General features: G+C 71.3%; 1 protein-coding gene across 1 annotated transcript; it reads left to right on the top strand.

The window, feature by feature from the left end:
• Positions 1-3,120: 3,120 nt before the first annotated feature.
• On the top strand, positions 3,121-11,347 carry MXD4 (MAX dimerization protein 4; the record flags this gene model as incomplete). Its single annotated transcript, XM_084259870.1, has 5 exons — positions 3,121-3,350; positions 5,517-5,546; positions 9,908-10,022; positions 10,673-10,835; positions 11,028-11,347. 5 exons carry the CDS (start codon positions 3,121-3,123, stop codon positions 11,183-11,185), a joined length of 696 nt encoding a protein of 231 aa, XP_084115996.1. The 3' UTR covers positions 11,186-11,347.
• Between the last annotated feature and the right edge of the window lie 5,282 nt (positions 11,348-16,629).

Below are 16,629 nucleotides of genomic sequence, written 5' to 3'. Positions count from 1 at the left end.
TGGGTCAGACCTGAGGCTCTGCCTGACGCTGGGACGCAGGGGTCCAGCCCACTAGCCTGGGCCGTGGGGAGCAGGGCAAGGCCCTGTGCATGGGGGGCCCTCCACTCCCACTGGTCCCCCGGGGCCCTAGCAGAAGGGCCGCGGCCTCAGTGGCCCCTGCAACAGCAGCCCGCCCGGGAGGGAGGAGCCTCGCCACGCCAGACACGTCCTTCCCTCCAGAACTTCTCTTTTCCTCGAAAAAACTTCATTTTTAAAATTTTTTTAGAAGATTTATTTATGCACACAAGAACCGGGGTACAGGCCAGAGGTGTGGGGGTGAGAAGATTCGCCAAAGACAGAGCGGGGAGCAGAACAGGCAGATCGACTGAAGCACACTGCTGCGGGGAGCAGCGGGGAGCCGGAGAGGTCTGCTGCGCCCTGTGGGCAGCTCCCTGGCCGGCCGGGGATGGAACTGGCGCTGCAGAGGCTGCGGGCCGCTTCATAGGTTGCGTCTTCACCCCTCGCGCCTCCAGGGAGGCCCCCTAAAAAACTTTTAAAAGACAGTTTTATCCTTTTGCTTTGGACGTTTTTGGCGATAAAAAATTCAGGGACCCTACAGTGAGCTGAGCTGTCCGCGGTCATGCAGCGGGAAACCTCGCCACGGGAGGAGGCTGACCCGGAAGAGAGCGGCATGGGGTCCCGCGCCGCCTGAGCCTGCTGTCTCCTGTGCCATGCGGGCAGCGTGTTCTGGGTGTTAAATTCTTTAGAAGCCCCATCCCCCATCTCCTACCCCCCAGCTCAGAGGTACCCCGGACCAGCCGGGCTGGGCTCCCGCTCTGAGGCTGTTCACTGCCGCCTGCCTGCGTGCAGGGCTGGGCTTGGGGTGCTTGTGACCCTGCCAGGGGCCACCACTCCCAGGCCCGGCCCACCGCTGCCAGCGCATCCCTCCTGAGCCTCACAACCACCTGAGAAGCAGGAACAGTCACCCCTTCTGTAACTGGGGAAACTGAGGCGCAGAGAGATTAAGTGACTTGGCTGTGGTCTTGTGGTCAGACTGGAAGCTCGGGGAGAGCCACCCAGGGATAGAAGCCTCTCATGACCTTCCCTGGCCTGGCCCATCCCAGAAGCGCCCATGCAGAGGTCGGGGGGGTGCCCCAGGCTGGGGCCCCACGCCAGGCTCTGTCTGTCCTGGGTCCCATCCATCAAACCTGCCATTCCCCTGCCCCTTCCCCAGAGACCCTGTCTAGAAGCACTGGGGCAGGGGGGCTCCCCAAAGGGGCAGTGGGAGAGAACAATCTGGAAGGATGGGGCTGTGAGGGCAACCGGGCTGGTCTGAGTAGAGGCCCCTGGGGCCTGAGTGCACTGGGAGGGGCCGGCGGCGGGCAGGAGAGGTCCCGGCTCCCTGTCCAGGCTCTGCATGCAGTGGGGAGGAGGCCTGCAATGTGCACCCTGCCCCAGAGAAGGGGCCAGAGGGCAGGGCAGGCCTGAGCTGCCTGCAAGGAGGCAACCAGGAAGGCTGCCTGGAGGAGGCGATGTGGCCCTCTGGGGACACCTGCCCTACAGAACTGGGCCTGGGGCGGCATGGAGCCTGTGTCCTCCTGCCCCCCCCCCCCAGGCTGGACCTTGCCAGGTTCAGCTCCAGGCCCACCTGGGGTGCCAGTGCCCCCCAGGAGAGAGGGGGCGGGAGGTGTGTGGGTGTAGAGGTTGGCCAGGCCCGCAGTAGGAGCACCCCTCCCTGCCCCATTCCCTCCCGGGCTGCCCACGCCGCCCCCACCCCTCCAGCCCTACGTGGCACCTCCTGGGCTGCCCCCTCGCCTGGGTCCTGGAAGCCTCTGCCCCTGCCAGGCCCGGGCTGCTGCCCAGCCCCTCCCCGTCACGCCACTCCCGCCGCCGGGGCGCCCGCGCCCCTCTGCAAGGGCTCAGCCAGGCCGGGGCAGCAAGGGGTGGGGGCCCACCAGGTGCGCTCACACGGGCACCTGCACTTCGGGGGGCTACCCCTCACGGAAGCAGGGTGGAGGAGCCCCACAAACCCTGACCCACCACCGGGTGGTGAGGCCGGGGTCCCGCCTCGCCCCCGGCGCCCCGAGTGCGGGACGGCCGGGCGGTGGGGGCGAGAGCTGGGTCCCGGGGCGCGCCGGCGGGCGAGGGGGCGGGGCGAGGGCAGCGTCGCGGGGCGCACGTTCGCGGCCGCGCCCCCGCCGGGCCGGGGCTGGGCCGGGGGCCGGCCCGGCGCTGCGGGGCGCCGCGGGGCGCTGGGGTCCGGCCGGGGTCCCGGGAGCGCGGCGTGCGGAGAGGCCGGGCCGGCGGGGGCGCGCCCGGGGCGCGCGTGTGCGTGCCGCGGCGGCAGGCGCCCCCCGACTTCCGCAGGGCGCCGCCTTCCGCGCCGCGCGGGGGGCGCCGGGCCGGCCAGGGCCTGTCCGCGGGGCCCGCCGGCCGGACGCGGGGAGGCGGCCCGCCCGGGGCGCCCGGCCCGGGCCGCGCGGGGCTCGGTTTCCCCGAGGGCCGCCGGGGCCGGCCGGTGGGGCGTCGCGCAGCCCCCGGGAGGCCCGCGCGCGGGGCGACTGCTCGGCCCGACGCCGTCCCGGGCCGGCCACGCGCGGGCGGGGGGCGCCGGGGGCCCCGCGCCCCGCTGCCCGGTCCGGCCGCCGCGCCCCCGCCGCGGCCGCCGCCGGCCATTGGCCCGCGCCCCCTGTTTTACATAGGCCCGGCCGGCCAATGGGCGCGCGGCGCCTGCTGACGCGCTCGCGGGCCGCCAATCAGCGCGCGCGGGGCCGCCCCCACGTGCTGTTGCTAAGCTCGGCTCGGGCCGTCGCCCGCCGCCCGCCTATCCGCGCCCGCGCCCGCGTCTGTCAACATTCCCGGCCGGCCCGCGGCCCGGCGGCGCCCATTGGCGGCGGCCCGGCCCGCGCCCGCCCCCCGCCGCGAGCGCGGCCCCCATTGGCTGCGCCGGCCGCCGCTCGGCCGTATGTGTCAATTTGAGGGCCCGAGGCGGAGGGTGGCGGCCGGGCGAGGGCCGCGGCGGCGGAAGCGGGCCCGGGCGGCGGCGGCGGCGGGCGGCGGGCGGCGGGCGGCGAGCGGAGCCGGCCGGGCGGGCGGGCGGGCGGGCAGCGGCCGCCGCCGGCCGGGGCGCGCGGGCGGGGGATGGAGCTGAACTCGCTGCTGCTGCTGCTGGAGGCGGCCGAGTACCTGGAGCGCCGCGAGCGGGGCGGCGCCGCGAACCTCTGCGCGCGCGGGGCCGGGGGGCGGGCGGCGGGCGGCCGGCTGTCCGCGGAGGCCGAGCACGGCTACGCCTCGGCGCGGCCCTTCGACGGCGACCTCGCCCGGAAGAGGACAAAGGCGGCCGGCCTGGCGCGCAAGGCCCCGAGCAACAGGTACCGCGCCCCGCGCCGCCCCGCGCCGCCCCGCCCCGCCCCGCGCCGCCCCGCGCCCCGGCGGCCAGCCTGGAGGAGGCGGCCCGCCCGCCCGCCCGCCCGCCCGCCCGCCGCCCGCCCGCCCCGCCCGCCGCCGTCGCCATCTTCCCGGCCGCGCCTCCGGCTCCGCGTAAACAGTGCCACGCGTACAGCCGGCCGGCCCCCGCCGCGCCCGCCCCGGCCCCGCCCCGCGCCCCGCGCCCGCCCCGCGCCCCGCGCGCGCCCCGCGCCCGCCCCGCGCCCGCCCCGCGCCCGCCCCGCGCCCGCCCCGCGCCCGGAGGCGGCCGGCCCGGACGTGGCGGGGGCGCGCGCGGCACCGCCGGGCCGCGGAGGGGCCCCGAGCGGCCCCCCCCCCCCCGGGCCGGGCCGCTGCAGCCCTTGCAGGCTGCGCCCCCGCCGCCCGCGCTCCTTTGTCCCGCCGCGCGCGCCCGGCGCCGGGGTGCGCCTCCCGCGAGCGGGGCGCCCGGTCCCGCCGCTCGGGGGCGGCGCGGCGTGTGCTGCGGCCCGGGCCCGCCGGCGCCCTCAGCCCGCCCGGGGAGGAGCGGGGTGCCGGGCCCCCGTTGGCGGGGGCTCCGCCGGCCCGTCTGGGGCACGTCCTGGCCCTGGGCCGGAACGGGCGAGCCTCCCGCGGACACGCCGCGGGCCCAGCCCAGGCCCCCGGGGGCGGCCGGCGAGGACGAGCGGGGGCGCTGGCAGGCGGCGGCTCGGGGTCCACCGCCCTCGGGAGCCCCGTCTGTGAGGGCGCCTCGCAGGTGCGGGGCCGGCACCTCGGGCCCTCCTCTCCGTCCGCGGCGGAGCTCGAGCTGCGGGGAGCCCTGCCCGCTGAGAGCGCCCGGCGGGCCCTGGAGGTCTCGCTGGGGTGCCCCTCCCGCTGCTCCTCCGCGCAGACCCTGAGCACCCTGGTGCCTGTGCCCAGCGGGCCCTTCCTGGGAGGCCCCGGCCTGGGTCAGCCCCGCCCAGCGGCCAGGGGAGAGCAGGGCCGCGCCTGGGCAGGGCAGCCCCGCGCCTGCCTGGCCTCTGGGTCTTGCCCAGGGGAGGGGGCTGGACACAGCTGGGGGGAGGGTGAGGGCTGGGGGGGCAGGAGGCCAGCAGGCGTCCGGCGCGGCCGGCCTGCAGCACTGGTTGGAGAGTGGGCAGAAGCCCTGTGGAGGGTAGGTGAGGAGCCGGACAGGTGAGTCTGGCTAAGTGCTCAGCAAAGCCAGGCCCCGGTCTCCGTGCTCGCCATGGCCCGGGATGCACGCTCCTGGGAATGTGGGGACCCTGGTGGAGGCCCAGGATGGGCTCTGGGCACCCCTCCATCCCCCTGGGCCCAAGGGCGTCCCCTCCTAGGCTGAGGGAAGGACAGTCATGGCCCCTGCGTGCCCAGCTGCTTGGGGAGGGGAACTTGGGCCCCGCTGAGCTGTGGGGCCACCAGCTGAGGAGGCCCAAGGAGGGGCGCTTCTGGAAGGTGTGAGGAGGGGGCACAGGGTCGCCTGGGCTCCCACTCGCAGGGAGGCCTGAGACCTGGCTGGCCCGAGGGTGACCGGTGCACTGCCCCTGTCTGAGTGGGCCAGACCTGCAGAGGTCGCCCCAGGGCACCAGTCCACTGAGCCACATTTCGGGGGGAGGACAGGGCCAGTGTCCATCACTCCTGCCCAGGCACCCAGAGCAGTGAGAACCCGGTGTGGGCTGGTCCCTGTGGCCCGGGATGGCTCTGTCCTGGGTGTCCCCACTGCGCCAGGGACTGGGGCAGCATAGGGACGCTGATCTGGCCGGCCGTGTCGGGACAGGACTGGCCCTTCTTGAGGCCTGGCCTCTGCCCCTGCCCTGGCTTCTGTGCCAGCCCGCGAGGTCGCAAGGACATAGCTGGCCTCGGGGCACGGGGAGTGGAGTGGGCAGGTGGCTGGACGCCCAGCAGCCCGGGTGCACTGGGTGGGGCAGCTCTCGGTGAGCTAGATGACCTGGGCACCTGGACCTGGCACCCTTGGGTCTCCCAGCCTTGTCCCTGGGCGAGCAGCAGGTCCCTGCTGTGCCCTCCCCGCCCTGGCCTGGTGCCACCTCCCAAGGCCAGTCCCCTAGGGGCTGCTGTTCCCTGTGCCCTGGCCTGGGGCAGCGGAGTGAGCTGTGTCTTTCTGTCTCTCTAAACAGGTCGTCACACAATGAGCTAGAAAAGCATAGGTAAGTGCCCCTGCCCGCCCCATCGCCGGGTGAGCCCCGAGGTGAGCCGCCTGGCTCGTCCCACCCCAGCCCGGGCCTGTGACCGGCCTGCTGTAGGGTGGCGCCCTGTCCCAGGAAGGGTCCGTCCCAGGGAAGGCAGTGGCCAGGCTCTGCCCTTGGGCACTCGGTGCTGACACCAGGGGTGGACGCTCATGGGGCTCCGGGGGCGGTGGAAGTCAGGAGCTTGGGGCAGGGTCCCTGTGCCTGTGGCCAGCAGGGCAGGGTCCCTGGAGGACGAGGTCCATGTACTTTGAGCCCCAGGGGGCAGTCTGTGGGCCCTTGGACGCCGGTTGCCACTAGAGGGGTTTGATCTTCTCGGTCGGGGGCCTTCGCCCTGGGCCTGCCTCAAGGGGCTGCTGTGGTGTCTGGTAGGACACTCTGGGTCAGGGCAGCACCCGGGGGCACCCATGCATGCCCATCGGACAGCCTTCCTCTGAGGATGGTGGAAGAAGCGGGAGGGGAGCACGGTTGCCTCGGCTGTTCCCGCGGGCTGGCGCCCTGGGGCCTGTGCATTCTGCTGTGGCCTCTCCTCCGCTGGTGCCCCACTGGCCGCGGGGCTTGTGGGGGGCTTGCACCTGCACTGCCAGTGGGGCCTGGCACAGGCACGCTGGGCTCTGTGGGCAGTGCCCTTGAGGCTGACCTCAGCAGGGCGGGGCCAGGGATGACCCTGAGGCATGCTGGGCAGTAGCTCTCTGCTCACCTTTGTGCCCCTCTGTGAACTGGGCCCGTTTTCTCCTTCCTGGGTCAGAGTGGGGTTTGCACACAAGTCGAGCCCCCGCCCCAGGCTGCTCTGGGGAGGTGCGGTCAGCTCCCCACCCCACCCCATGTCTGTGCCGCGGCAGCGCCCACACCCACTGCCTGGCACTCGGGCCTCCCTGGGCAGTGCTGGGAGGGATGGAACACCTGCTGCCCGGAGGAGCTGCGCTTCCTGTACTGCTCCGAGTGTTTGAGGGGTTCCCGAGAGGCCGTGGGGGTGGGGCGGGCCCAGGGCTGCTCCCAGGCCGGAGGAGGACAGGCCTTGACTGGGAACCAGGAGTCGAGGCCGGTGTGGGTGTTCTCGGGGAAGGCTTCAGGCGGGGCCCCTCGATGAGGACTGAGGGCCGCGTTGGAGGAGGGCGGCGAGGGTAGGGCTGTCTGCAGAGCAGCTGTAACTGCCTCGAACCCTGGCTTTGGCCTCAGCCACCTTCTCCCTGAGCTCGCTTCCCAGGGACCCCTCTCAGGCAGGGAGGTGGGGTAGATGGGAAGCCCCAGATCTCTGTGCCCCCCCCAGCCTAGGCAGGGGTCCCCATTCCTGGCTGCTGGAGAGGCAGGTGTGAATGGCCCGAGGAGCCCCAGCTAGAGTTCGGGCCTGGGTCACACTGTACCTGTCCCGCCCGGCACTGATGCCGGATGCCCGCCACTGCCCGCGGGAAGGGCTGTGTGCTGTCCCCGACGGGAGGAAGCACCTGGCTGGGTCACCGGCCAGTCCCCTGGGAGGCAGGCCCTGGACATCGCCTTCCCTGGACACGTGCCCGAGCCAGGCCTGCCCCGGCCGGGGCTCTGAGCTGCCTGGTCAACCTTGGCCCGCCTTCTCCCTTCCGTCCTCCGTCCAGGGCGCTGAGGTCAGGGCTCTCACGTGACCACTGGGCCTGAGGTGGTGGAGGCCGCGCCTTCTTTGCCAGCTTCCCCAGCCCAGCTCCAGGTTTTCACTTTGGTGTGTATTGGGAGGGGAGGCCACAGATGCTCCTCCAGTACATGGCACCCCATGAAGGGCGGCCGGGCCCTGGGGTGGCTCCTGCGCTCCTCTCCCGCATAGTGAAGATGGCCGCATAGTGAAGATGGCCGGTCAGGCTCTGGGCTGATCCCCTCAGGCAAGGCTTGCAGCCCCCACCCCCACCTGGTCCCAAGCTGCTCGACAGGTCAGGCTCCCCTGAGGCCCCCCATGCGCCCCATGCAGCCGAGGCCTCCAAGCCCCATGGCAGGTGCTCGATAGCAGCCTCGGCCAGAAAATGCAGGGGACCCAGGGGAGGGTGGGGCTCGCCCCCCCCATCCTGTGCATTTCCTCACCTCCTTCCTAGAGCCGCGGCCTCTGTCCTTGGGGAGTGTCGGTTCAGGGTTTCTCAAGTAGCCTGTTCACCTGCGCCCCTGCGCCCCTCCCAGATACCCTGTGCTAGGGGCTGGGGGCCCCTGCCGGTACCCCTTCTCCTTGCACGCCACCTTCTCCACATGCCATGAACTGGGGTCATTACCTTTGTTGGCCAGCCTGGCCAGCCTTTCCACCCGCGCCCCTCGCCCAGCCCCCATGGGGTGTGGTGCCCTGCAGCTGCCCAGCAGGCCCGGTGCTGCCCCACCTCGGTAACCCCGTCTCTGTGCACCCGGGGTGGTCGCGGGACAGAGCCTGCGAGCAGCGATGCTGGTCAGGGCTGGCCTCCTGCGCCGGCCTGGCCGCACCCCGCCTGCCCACTGCCTGGGAGTGGTCTGGCCGCCCCGCCCGGGGGCCCTGCGCTGGCGCCGCCCCCACCCTGCCGGAGCCCGCCGCCGCCCGCCGGCTCCCGTGCCTGTCTGTGTCCTTGCCCGTGTCCCCGAGATGTCCCCCTGACCTGGATGTGTGTGCTCTGCGGTGTCCCCAGACTGACCGTTTGTCTTTTCTATGTATCGCGAATATTTCCGCTGTTATTTGTCTCCAGCTGTGTTTTTTCTTTCTTGTACAAATGTGTCTATTTTCTGATTGTTAAAGTAACGTGTGGGTTCTTTAGCATAGAAAACCTGGAAAATAGGAAAAAAGCACAAAGCCAAAGAAATAAACGCTGCCAGCGCCTCGCTGGAGACCGCTCGCGCCTCTGTGTGTCTGTCCGTCCTGTGTGCGTCCGCTGTCTCGGGTTCTGAGCACGAAGGGGCCGTCGTCACCGGCCCCGGCCCCGGCCCCGTCGCTCAGCCTCGTGCGGCGAGGGGAGGCTACGCCAGGAGCCAGGAGCCGGGCTCTCCGGGGCGGGGCGGCCCTGGGGCCTTATATCTGTTTCTCCTTTCCGTTGATTTGCGCTTTCTAAATTTCCACAAAGATCAGGTGCTGCTGTCCCCCAAGAGCGCTGCTCCCCTGCTCCCTGCCTGGCTCCCCGGCCCCGCCCGCAGGGCCTCTCTCCGCACCTTCTCACTGGGGGGCGCGCCCAAGCAGGCAGGCCGAGGTCCGCAGCGCTGAGTGATCACGCAGCGGTGGCCTAGGGCCCAGAGGCCGCCCGTTCAGCCCTTCCCAGCCCCGAGTTGGGGAGCGGTTGGTGTGGGCGTGGGGTGGAGACCCGCCAGCCTTGAGGCAGGACCGGGGTCTGCTGGGCAGGCAGAGGCTGAGCACCAGCCCTATCCCATGTCCTGGGGGTTCTTTCTGCGCCCTCACTCAGGCTGGCCAGGGAGCCTCTACGTGGGGGCCGGGATGGGGAGGTGCTTCATCAGGGGGCGCTGCCGCGTGGGTGTGGATGGCGGACGTGGGGTCTCTTGCGGGTGGGGCTGGAGCGGCCGCTCAGCAGCCAGGCTGCTGCTGCCACCCAGTTGCCACCCTGTCCTTTCCAAGGAAATGGCCGTCCCTGCCGCTTTGCCCCCTGGGTCTCTTGAGAATGAGTGCGCTGGGCTTGCAGGGGCTGGGGCGAGGGGGGGGTGGAAGTGTGGGTCGGCTCCTGGGGAAGGAGCGTGGGCCGGCATTGACGGGGCGGGCAAGCGGGGCCTGGGGTTCCTCTGCTAAGGATTTAGCTGGAGCCCCAGGTGGGTGAGGGGTCTGGCAGGGGACCTGCTCCTCATTGGGCTGCTCCCGCCTGCCCCAGTCCCCAAGAGCCGAGCCAGGAGAGGCAGGGTCTCTGCACGGGCACATCCGGAATCCACTTGGCGGAAGCAACCAGGTTTCTGAAAATCTGCGCAGACACGGGGGCGGCCTGGACTGGAGCGTGTCCTCGGTGACGCCAGGCAGCCCGGGAGCCCCCATCCCTCCCGTGTGCTCGGGTTTCCCGAGAGAGGGGGACGGAAGGTCTGAGGCTCCCAGGTCTCGGGAAGCAGAGACCTTGGCCCTATGCCACTTCCCCTTCAAATGGGTGTCAGGGTGACAGCAGGGCAAGGCCTGATGGTGCTGGGGGGCCAGCGGGCGGGCAGCCACACAGAGTTGGGGCCCACCGCTGCTCCTGGGGCCTCTGGAGGATGGTGGCTGCATCTGGGGCCAGGGAGACCTCCAGCCAGGCTGGGAGGAGCCTGGGGAGGGACCCTGGCCAGTGTGTGCAGGAGTCCCCCCCCAAAACACATGTCCGTTGGGGGCCTGTGCTGGGCTGTGCAGTCCGGCCTCACGGCTCTGTCCCCGGCTTTTTCAGACGAGCCAAACTCAGGCTGTATCTGGAGCAGCTCAAGCAGCTGGTGCCGCTGGGCCCGGACAGCACCCGCCACACCACCCTCAGCCTCCTGAAGCGTGCCAAGATGCACATCAAGGTGAGGCTGCCCCGGCCACTCCTGGCCTGGGGTCTCCTGTGCTCCCGGGAGGCTGCAGCGGGAGCTGTTGGGGCTGAGATCAGCTTGGGCGTCGATGGGTTGGGAGGTGTCTGTGCCCGCCGGGGAGGTGGGCGTGGGTCACTCTCCTGGCCCTGGGCTGTGAAGGCGCCGCCGCGGGAACGAGAGGAGGCTGGGCATGCGGGGGCTCCTTTGAAGCCCTGTTGGTTGGCCTTGGGCAGGAGGCCACCTGGCCCCCTGGGCAGCTGAGGGGACGCAGCCTCTGGAGGGCCTTGCCTTGGGGCTGGGCTGGGCGAGCTGTCACCTGCGGGCAACTTGAGACAGATCTGGTTGCAGGATCCCCTGGAGGCCGCACGGGCAGCCCAGGCAGGGTGGCGGGAGCTTCTGGGAAGCACCTGTGCAGGGGGCCCTCCGGGGGCGTGGGGGAGGGAGGCGCCCACGTTGGCCTGGAGGGCTGGGTGGCGCTGCCCGGGGATCCGTGGCCTGCGTGAGCTGGTCAGAGGCAGCACAGGGCTGGGGGGCCCTCGCAGAGCCGCCCCCTTCACGGGGGCACGGCTGCCCCAGGCCTGGCGGCGGGGGCGGACGGGGCACCCCCCAGCCCTGCTCACGGCGTCCCGCGCCGCGGCCCCCAGAAGCTGGAGGAGCAGGACCGCAGGGCGCTGAGCGTCAAGGAGCAGCTGCAGCGCGAGCACCGCTTCCTCAAGCGCCGCCTGGAGCAGCTGTCGGTGCAGAGCCTGGAGCGCATGCGCACAGACAGCACGGGCTCCGCGGTGTCCACCGACGACTCCGAGCAAGGTGCACAGGCGGCGGGTCCGCGGGGCGGAGGATGGGTGGCTGGCCCGTCCGGCACCCTGCGCGGTGGCCGAAGGGTGGGACTCGGGGAGGCGGAGCTCCCCTCCTACCCTCAGCCTCTGCAGGCCTCACTTTGGGGGGTCCGGGCTGCTGGCACCCTCCCGGTGCTGACTCACCGCCGCCCCCTCCCCCCAGAGGTGGACGTGGAGGGCATGGAGTTTGGCCCCGGGGAGCTGGACAGTGTGGGCAGCGGCAGCGACGTGGACGACCACTACAGCCTGCAGAGCGGCGGCTGCAGCGACGGCGGCTTCGGCACCCCCTGCCGGAGGCCCAGCCGCCCTGGCCTCTCGTAGACCCAGTGCCTCGGCTCCTTGGCCCGCCCTCCCGCCCGGCCGGGTGTCAGCCCTCCGACCCCCGCCAGCCTTTCCACGGCCCGCTGCCGCGCCATTCTGGAAGCTCCGGCCACCGCCTGGGCCACCGCCTCGCCGTCCGCCGCCTGCTGTGCAGGGCCCCTGCAGGGAGGTGGGCCCAGCTCACACATCCTGGAGCGTAGCTGCCCCGCCTGTTCTCAGATTCCTAATCATTCCAGAAGTATTAAATATCATTGCTGCAAACCTCGGCGGGCGCCGTGTGAGGGGCTTAATGACCACAGAGGGGCACTCAGACCCCATCCCGGACCCCAGGAGAAAGCACTGAGGAAGGAAGGAAGGTGTGGCTCTCCGTCCGTCCATCGCCTGTCACTCTGCGTAGGCTCCTGAGCTGGACACGGCTCCGCGCAGGGCGGGACTTGGTGAGCACCTGGCCCTGGGCGGGAGGGGCCCTGGGCCGGGGGTCAGGAGCTGGGGCTGGGCCCTGGAGGTCACACCCCCCCCCACCCCGGGGGCTGGTGGCTTCTGCTGTCCTGGTCCCTCAGCTACCCGCCCACCCACACACAGACATGGGTGGCCACGGCCCGGAAGGCCCCTCCTGGGCAGCCAGCCTTCAGTGGTGACCGGGTGAGCGCTGAGCCCTGGCCTGTGCTGGCCCCTGCCATCCCCAGCACACAGTGCCTGCCCCCGTGGCCTGCCCAGGCTGCACAGGAGAGGGACTGGGGTGCTGGGGGGTCGCGGGGGCTTTCTCATCAACCTTAAAGACAAAAAAATCCTGCTGCGCCACTCAGCAGCCCCGGGTGGGCCCGGAGAACCTGTTCCCCAGTGCAAAAGAGAAACGTTTTTAAAAAGAGAAAGAGCTGAGAAGACGCCAGCTCGCTCCGCACTCCAGATTTTGTACTCTATTTTCCTAGCCAGCTGCGTCCTTGTTTGCTGGGGGGGGCGCCCCAGCGTCTCAGGGACTCGTCTGTCATGTCCTCCAAGTGTTCCTGCGTCCTGTGTCCCCCCAGCACCTCCCTCTGACACCCGGGGTGCCCCCACCTGCCCCACAGCAGCCCGCCTGTCTCTTCCCGGGTCCTGGGAGTGGAGACTGCTCGACCAGGCCGGGGCTGCTGGGCAGCCCTCGACCCCTGGACATTGTCCTCTCCAGCAGCCTCCAGGTTGGGGACCCCGCTAACCAGGGAACAGGTTCTCAATGACCCTAGCTTGACGCCTCCCTGCCCCCTAGTCTGGACCGGGGGCTGCAGACTGCAGACCTGGACGGCCGAGGAAGACACTGTCCACCCTGGGGTGTAGCCTGCGTTGGGGGGCTCCTGGCCTCTGGCTCCCGAGGTGCTTGTCCCTGGGTGTGCCACAGCAGTACTGGGCGTGGTCTGTGGGGCTAACCGCGCTGTGCCCCTCGGTGCGCTGCGGCTGACTCCAAGGTCGGGTGGGGGCAGCTGCGTTTGTCTTTGGTCAGCCAGGGCCACCCAGGGTGGGTGGCGCTCCAGACCAGGAAGGGCTCCCGGAAGCGGCTCTGGCACAGAACCTGTCCTGGGGCAGCAGCTGAGAGCGGGGGTGCAAGAACTGCCTCGTTGGCACCCCCTTCAGTCCGGGGGCAGGTTGGGGGTGCCCGGGAAGGGTTTCCCTCTGGCTGCCCAGCACGCGCACGCAGCGCCCCAGAACCCAGTGCCCCAGGACACAAGGCCTGTGCTCAGGAGCTGCTCTCAGAGCCCCGCTCCGGCCCCTGGGTGGGCTGTGTCCTGGGTTCTTACAGCCTCTGCACCCCGACCCACCCCACACCTAAGAAGTTCTGCTCCACCTTCGCGGGGGAGAGTGCCCCCAGGTGCCCAGCTGTGCCCCGGGCCACCTTCCTGGCAGCTTAGTCCTTGATTTTGCAAACTGCACACCCATGTGGACCAGGGAGTTGCCCTCACGGCCACCGAGGGGTGCTGTGGCCCTGATACCTCCCCACCAGAGTGAGGGGCTGTCCAGGGGCCGGGCCTGGTGCTTGGAGTGACACCCTCACCCCGCTCCCCCGGCACCCCACCATTTGCACAGGTTGGCCGGGACCCAGCGGGGGCTGCTGAGGCTTCACTGGCTTCAGTGCACACGCTGGTGCTGCGCACTCTGGGAGAGCCAGGGGCTGCCACTGCGGTGCCTGTGCCCGGTCTCTGGGCACCCTCCTGTGCCCCGTGGTGCTCAGTGATTGAGATCCTGCAGTCCTGGGCTCAGGCCTGGGTCCCCACCCTCACTGAGAGGTGCCCCTGCCATAGGCCCCCAGCCTAGTGCACACACAGAGGGCTGGGGAGGGACAGGAGGGCTTGCCCTCCACGGCCTGGTGCCCGGCCACCTTCCTGGGTCTGTGGCTCCATGGCTCCGGCCCCGGGCCTGGCCTCCTGTCTGCCTAGACCAGCCCCCTCCCATCTGGGCTGTCACAAGATCCGCACTGGAGATGGACAACCCACTTACCTGTCCACCGGGGACTGTGCTGTACTATTCTGTCTTTGTGATATAAATACAGATTTTTATACCTCACCCAGCTGGCTCCCAGTGCTTTCTGTCTCGCCTGGCGCCCCTTCCCTGGCCCCTGACTAGGGGGCAGTGGCCCTCATCAGCCTGACCACAGCCTTTGCTTTCTGGAGGTCCAGCAGACAACGATCGTCCTCCACCTGCCAGCTGGCCGCCACTGAGATGCCGCTGTCACAGCCGCCCTGCTGGACAGACGCTGGAGTCACGGCCAGTGGCTCTTGTGGTGGCTTCCGGTTCTGCCCCTAGCCTGGGACCGGGTGGCCTTGGGGACAGCTCATCCTCTCGGGTGCCCCGGGTTGGCCAGGAGTCCTCGGCCAGCTTCCATGTGTCCTTTTCACGTGGCAGCACTCAGGCCTGCACCCCAAGAAACCCTTCTCAGGTGACCCCAGGCACAGCCTCTGCCTCCCGCTGCAGGCCAGCTGGGCATGGCAGGGGAGAGAAGGCATGACTGTTGTCTCGGCGTGGCCAGGCCAGGGCCAGCGGGACCCGATCTGTGTCCTGCCTGTCTTGTGGGGCAGTTATGAGGTGGTGGGGAAAGGCCTTATTCTTTTTTTTTAAGATTTATTTATTTATTTATACAAGCACCGGGTACAGTCAGAAGCGCGGGAGGGTGAGAGGATTCACCAGAGCCAGAGCGGGGAGCAGAGCAGGCAGAAGGACCGAAGGACACTGCTGAGGGGAGCAGCGGGCGGCAGGAGAGGTCTGCGCGCCATGCGGGACCCTCCTCCGGTGGCCGGGGAGCAGCCGGGGATCGAACCGGCGCTGCACAGGCTGCGGGCAGCTTCGCAACCCAGCACTCAACCGCTGCGCCACCGGGGAGGCCCAAAAAGCCTTATTCTTGTCAAAAAGGCTGACCGGTCACCCCAATTCTGGACCCACAGAAGGCCCAGACCCATTGGAGTGAACCCCCTCTGGGAGCAGACAGCTCTGACCCTCTGAGTGGCCCCCAGGTTTGGGGCCTGTGAGCCTGCTACTCCAGTACCCAGAGAGGTACACCCGGGAGCCCAGCAGAGCGTTGTCAGGGGAGGCGCCAGGCCCCTCGAGTGACAAAGACAGGTAGCCAGAACAGGCTGCCCGGTGGACACGCAGCCGCGCACGCTGCTGTCCGCGGAAGGGCCTCAGGAGGAATCCGAGGCCGCTCACCTCCACCCCAGCAGGCAGCCGTGTCTGCCCCCTTGAGCCTGTGTGCAATGTCCTGGGCACCCCAAGGAAAGAGGGAGAGGGAACGAGCTGGGGCCCGGGAGCCGGCAGGACATGGGTGTGAGCATGGGGGCGCTTGAAATCCAGGCATCGCAACAATCACCAGCATCCCGGGCCATGGAGGATGTGGCGCTCGGTGACACTGCTGCAGCCACACTGGGCCCACCCCACAGGCAGAAACAGGGCTGGGGGCGGGGGGCAGGCACCCACCTGGAACTCTGGGAAGCTCCTTCCTCCCGCCTTGCGCCCGATGGCCGCCTGGATGAGGGAGGGCTTCCCAGGGGACACTCAGTCCCGCCCTCCCACAACCCCTCCTTGGCCAGACCAGCTGGGGGGCGTGGTGCCGCACCCCAGCACGGACCGGTGGTGGCGGCTCTCCCCAGGCTCTCGGTGCTCAACCCTCCCCAGCCGCGGCCCGCACCAGCCCCCGCATGCTCAGGACGGCCCCTGGGGCTGGCGGGTCCCGGGAGCGCGGCCAGCTGCGCGGGCTGGCCTACCCTGACCAAGGCCCAGCTTTCCTCCCCAGCCCCAGGCAGGCCGGGGCCCAGGGCCGCCGTCCCGCGGGAACTTCCTAGGCCTAAGTGGGGCTCCGCACTGGCCTGCCTGGCCAGCGGCGCCTGCTGCTTACAGCCTCCTCAGCCCCGTCCGTTAGGAGACCCCTCGGCCCCACCGCTCTCCCAGGAACGCTCCCGGGCCCGTCTCCCCCCACCTGGGGAGCGCCACGAGCCCCGCCCGCAGCTCTGAGCGCTGCCCCGCGGGGTGAGTCAGCGGGGTGAAGACGCCCGGCCCCTCCCGCCGCCGGGGGGGCGTCCGCCGAGCAAGAGGAGCCGCCGGCTCAGCGGGAGACGGGCGGGCGGGGCCCCGTCCTGGCCCCAGGAGGCGCGGAGCCCGCTCGCCCGCCTCCCCGGCGCCGCCCCGCCCGCCCGGCGGAGCCCCGCGCCCCCCAAGCCCCGTCCCGCGGCCCCAGCACCGGCCCAGCGCGCCCGGGCCTGCGAGCAGCTGGCGGCGCCGCGCGGCCCCGCTCGCGGAGTCGGTTCCCGGGTGCCACGGTCTCTTGGCCGCTCAGCGCCCCACAAAACCTCGCGGACAGTGGCGGGGAAGAGGAGCCCGCCCCGGAAGGAGGATTTGCCCCCGAGTGCCGGGACGGCGGGGGCGCAGGGACGCCCCGGGCCGCCGCGCCCGCTCGCGCCCGTCCCGGCTGGGCTCCGTCCCGCTTCCCCGCGCGTTTCCCGGGCCGCCCAAGCAGCTCGCAGACGAGCCCCGGGCGCGCGCAGAACGGCCTCGCGGGCGCAGGCCGCCCCCGGGGCCGCCCCCGCCCGCAGCCGGGCTCCTCGAGCGGCGCCCCCCGCGCACGCCCGTGGCCTCGCGCTCCCTCGCGGCGTCGACACCCGCCTGCTCCCTCCGCGGGGCGAAGCGCCCCTCCGCGCCGTCCCCCCGCGCCCCGTCCCCCGCGCCCCTGGGCTGCGCGGGCTCGGCCCCGGGTCTTCGCCTCCTCGGCGACCGCCTCCGGCGCGAGCCCCCGGCCCCCGGCCCCCGCCCTCAGGGCCGCCCGCAGACCCGGGAGGGCGCCCGCCGCGGCCCACGAGGGCGCCCGGGTCGGAGCCCCGCGCTGCTGCTCCGGACCAGAGCAACACGGGAGCCGGAGGAAAGCGCGTGTCCGCGCGCCGCGAACGCCGGGGGCGCCGTCGGGCGGGGGCGCCGGGCCGGGGCGCCGCCGG

Source organism: Talpa europaea (assembly GCF_964194135.1).
Source record: "Talpa europaea genome assembly, contig: HAP1_SCAFFOLD_247, whole genome shotgun sequence".
NCBI lineage: Eukaryota > Metazoa > Chordata > Mammalia > Eulipotyphla > Talpidae > Talpa > Talpa europaea.
The sequence above is the reverse complement of the archived record's forward strand: the minus strand, read 5'-3'. Positions and strand labels throughout refer to the sequence as shown.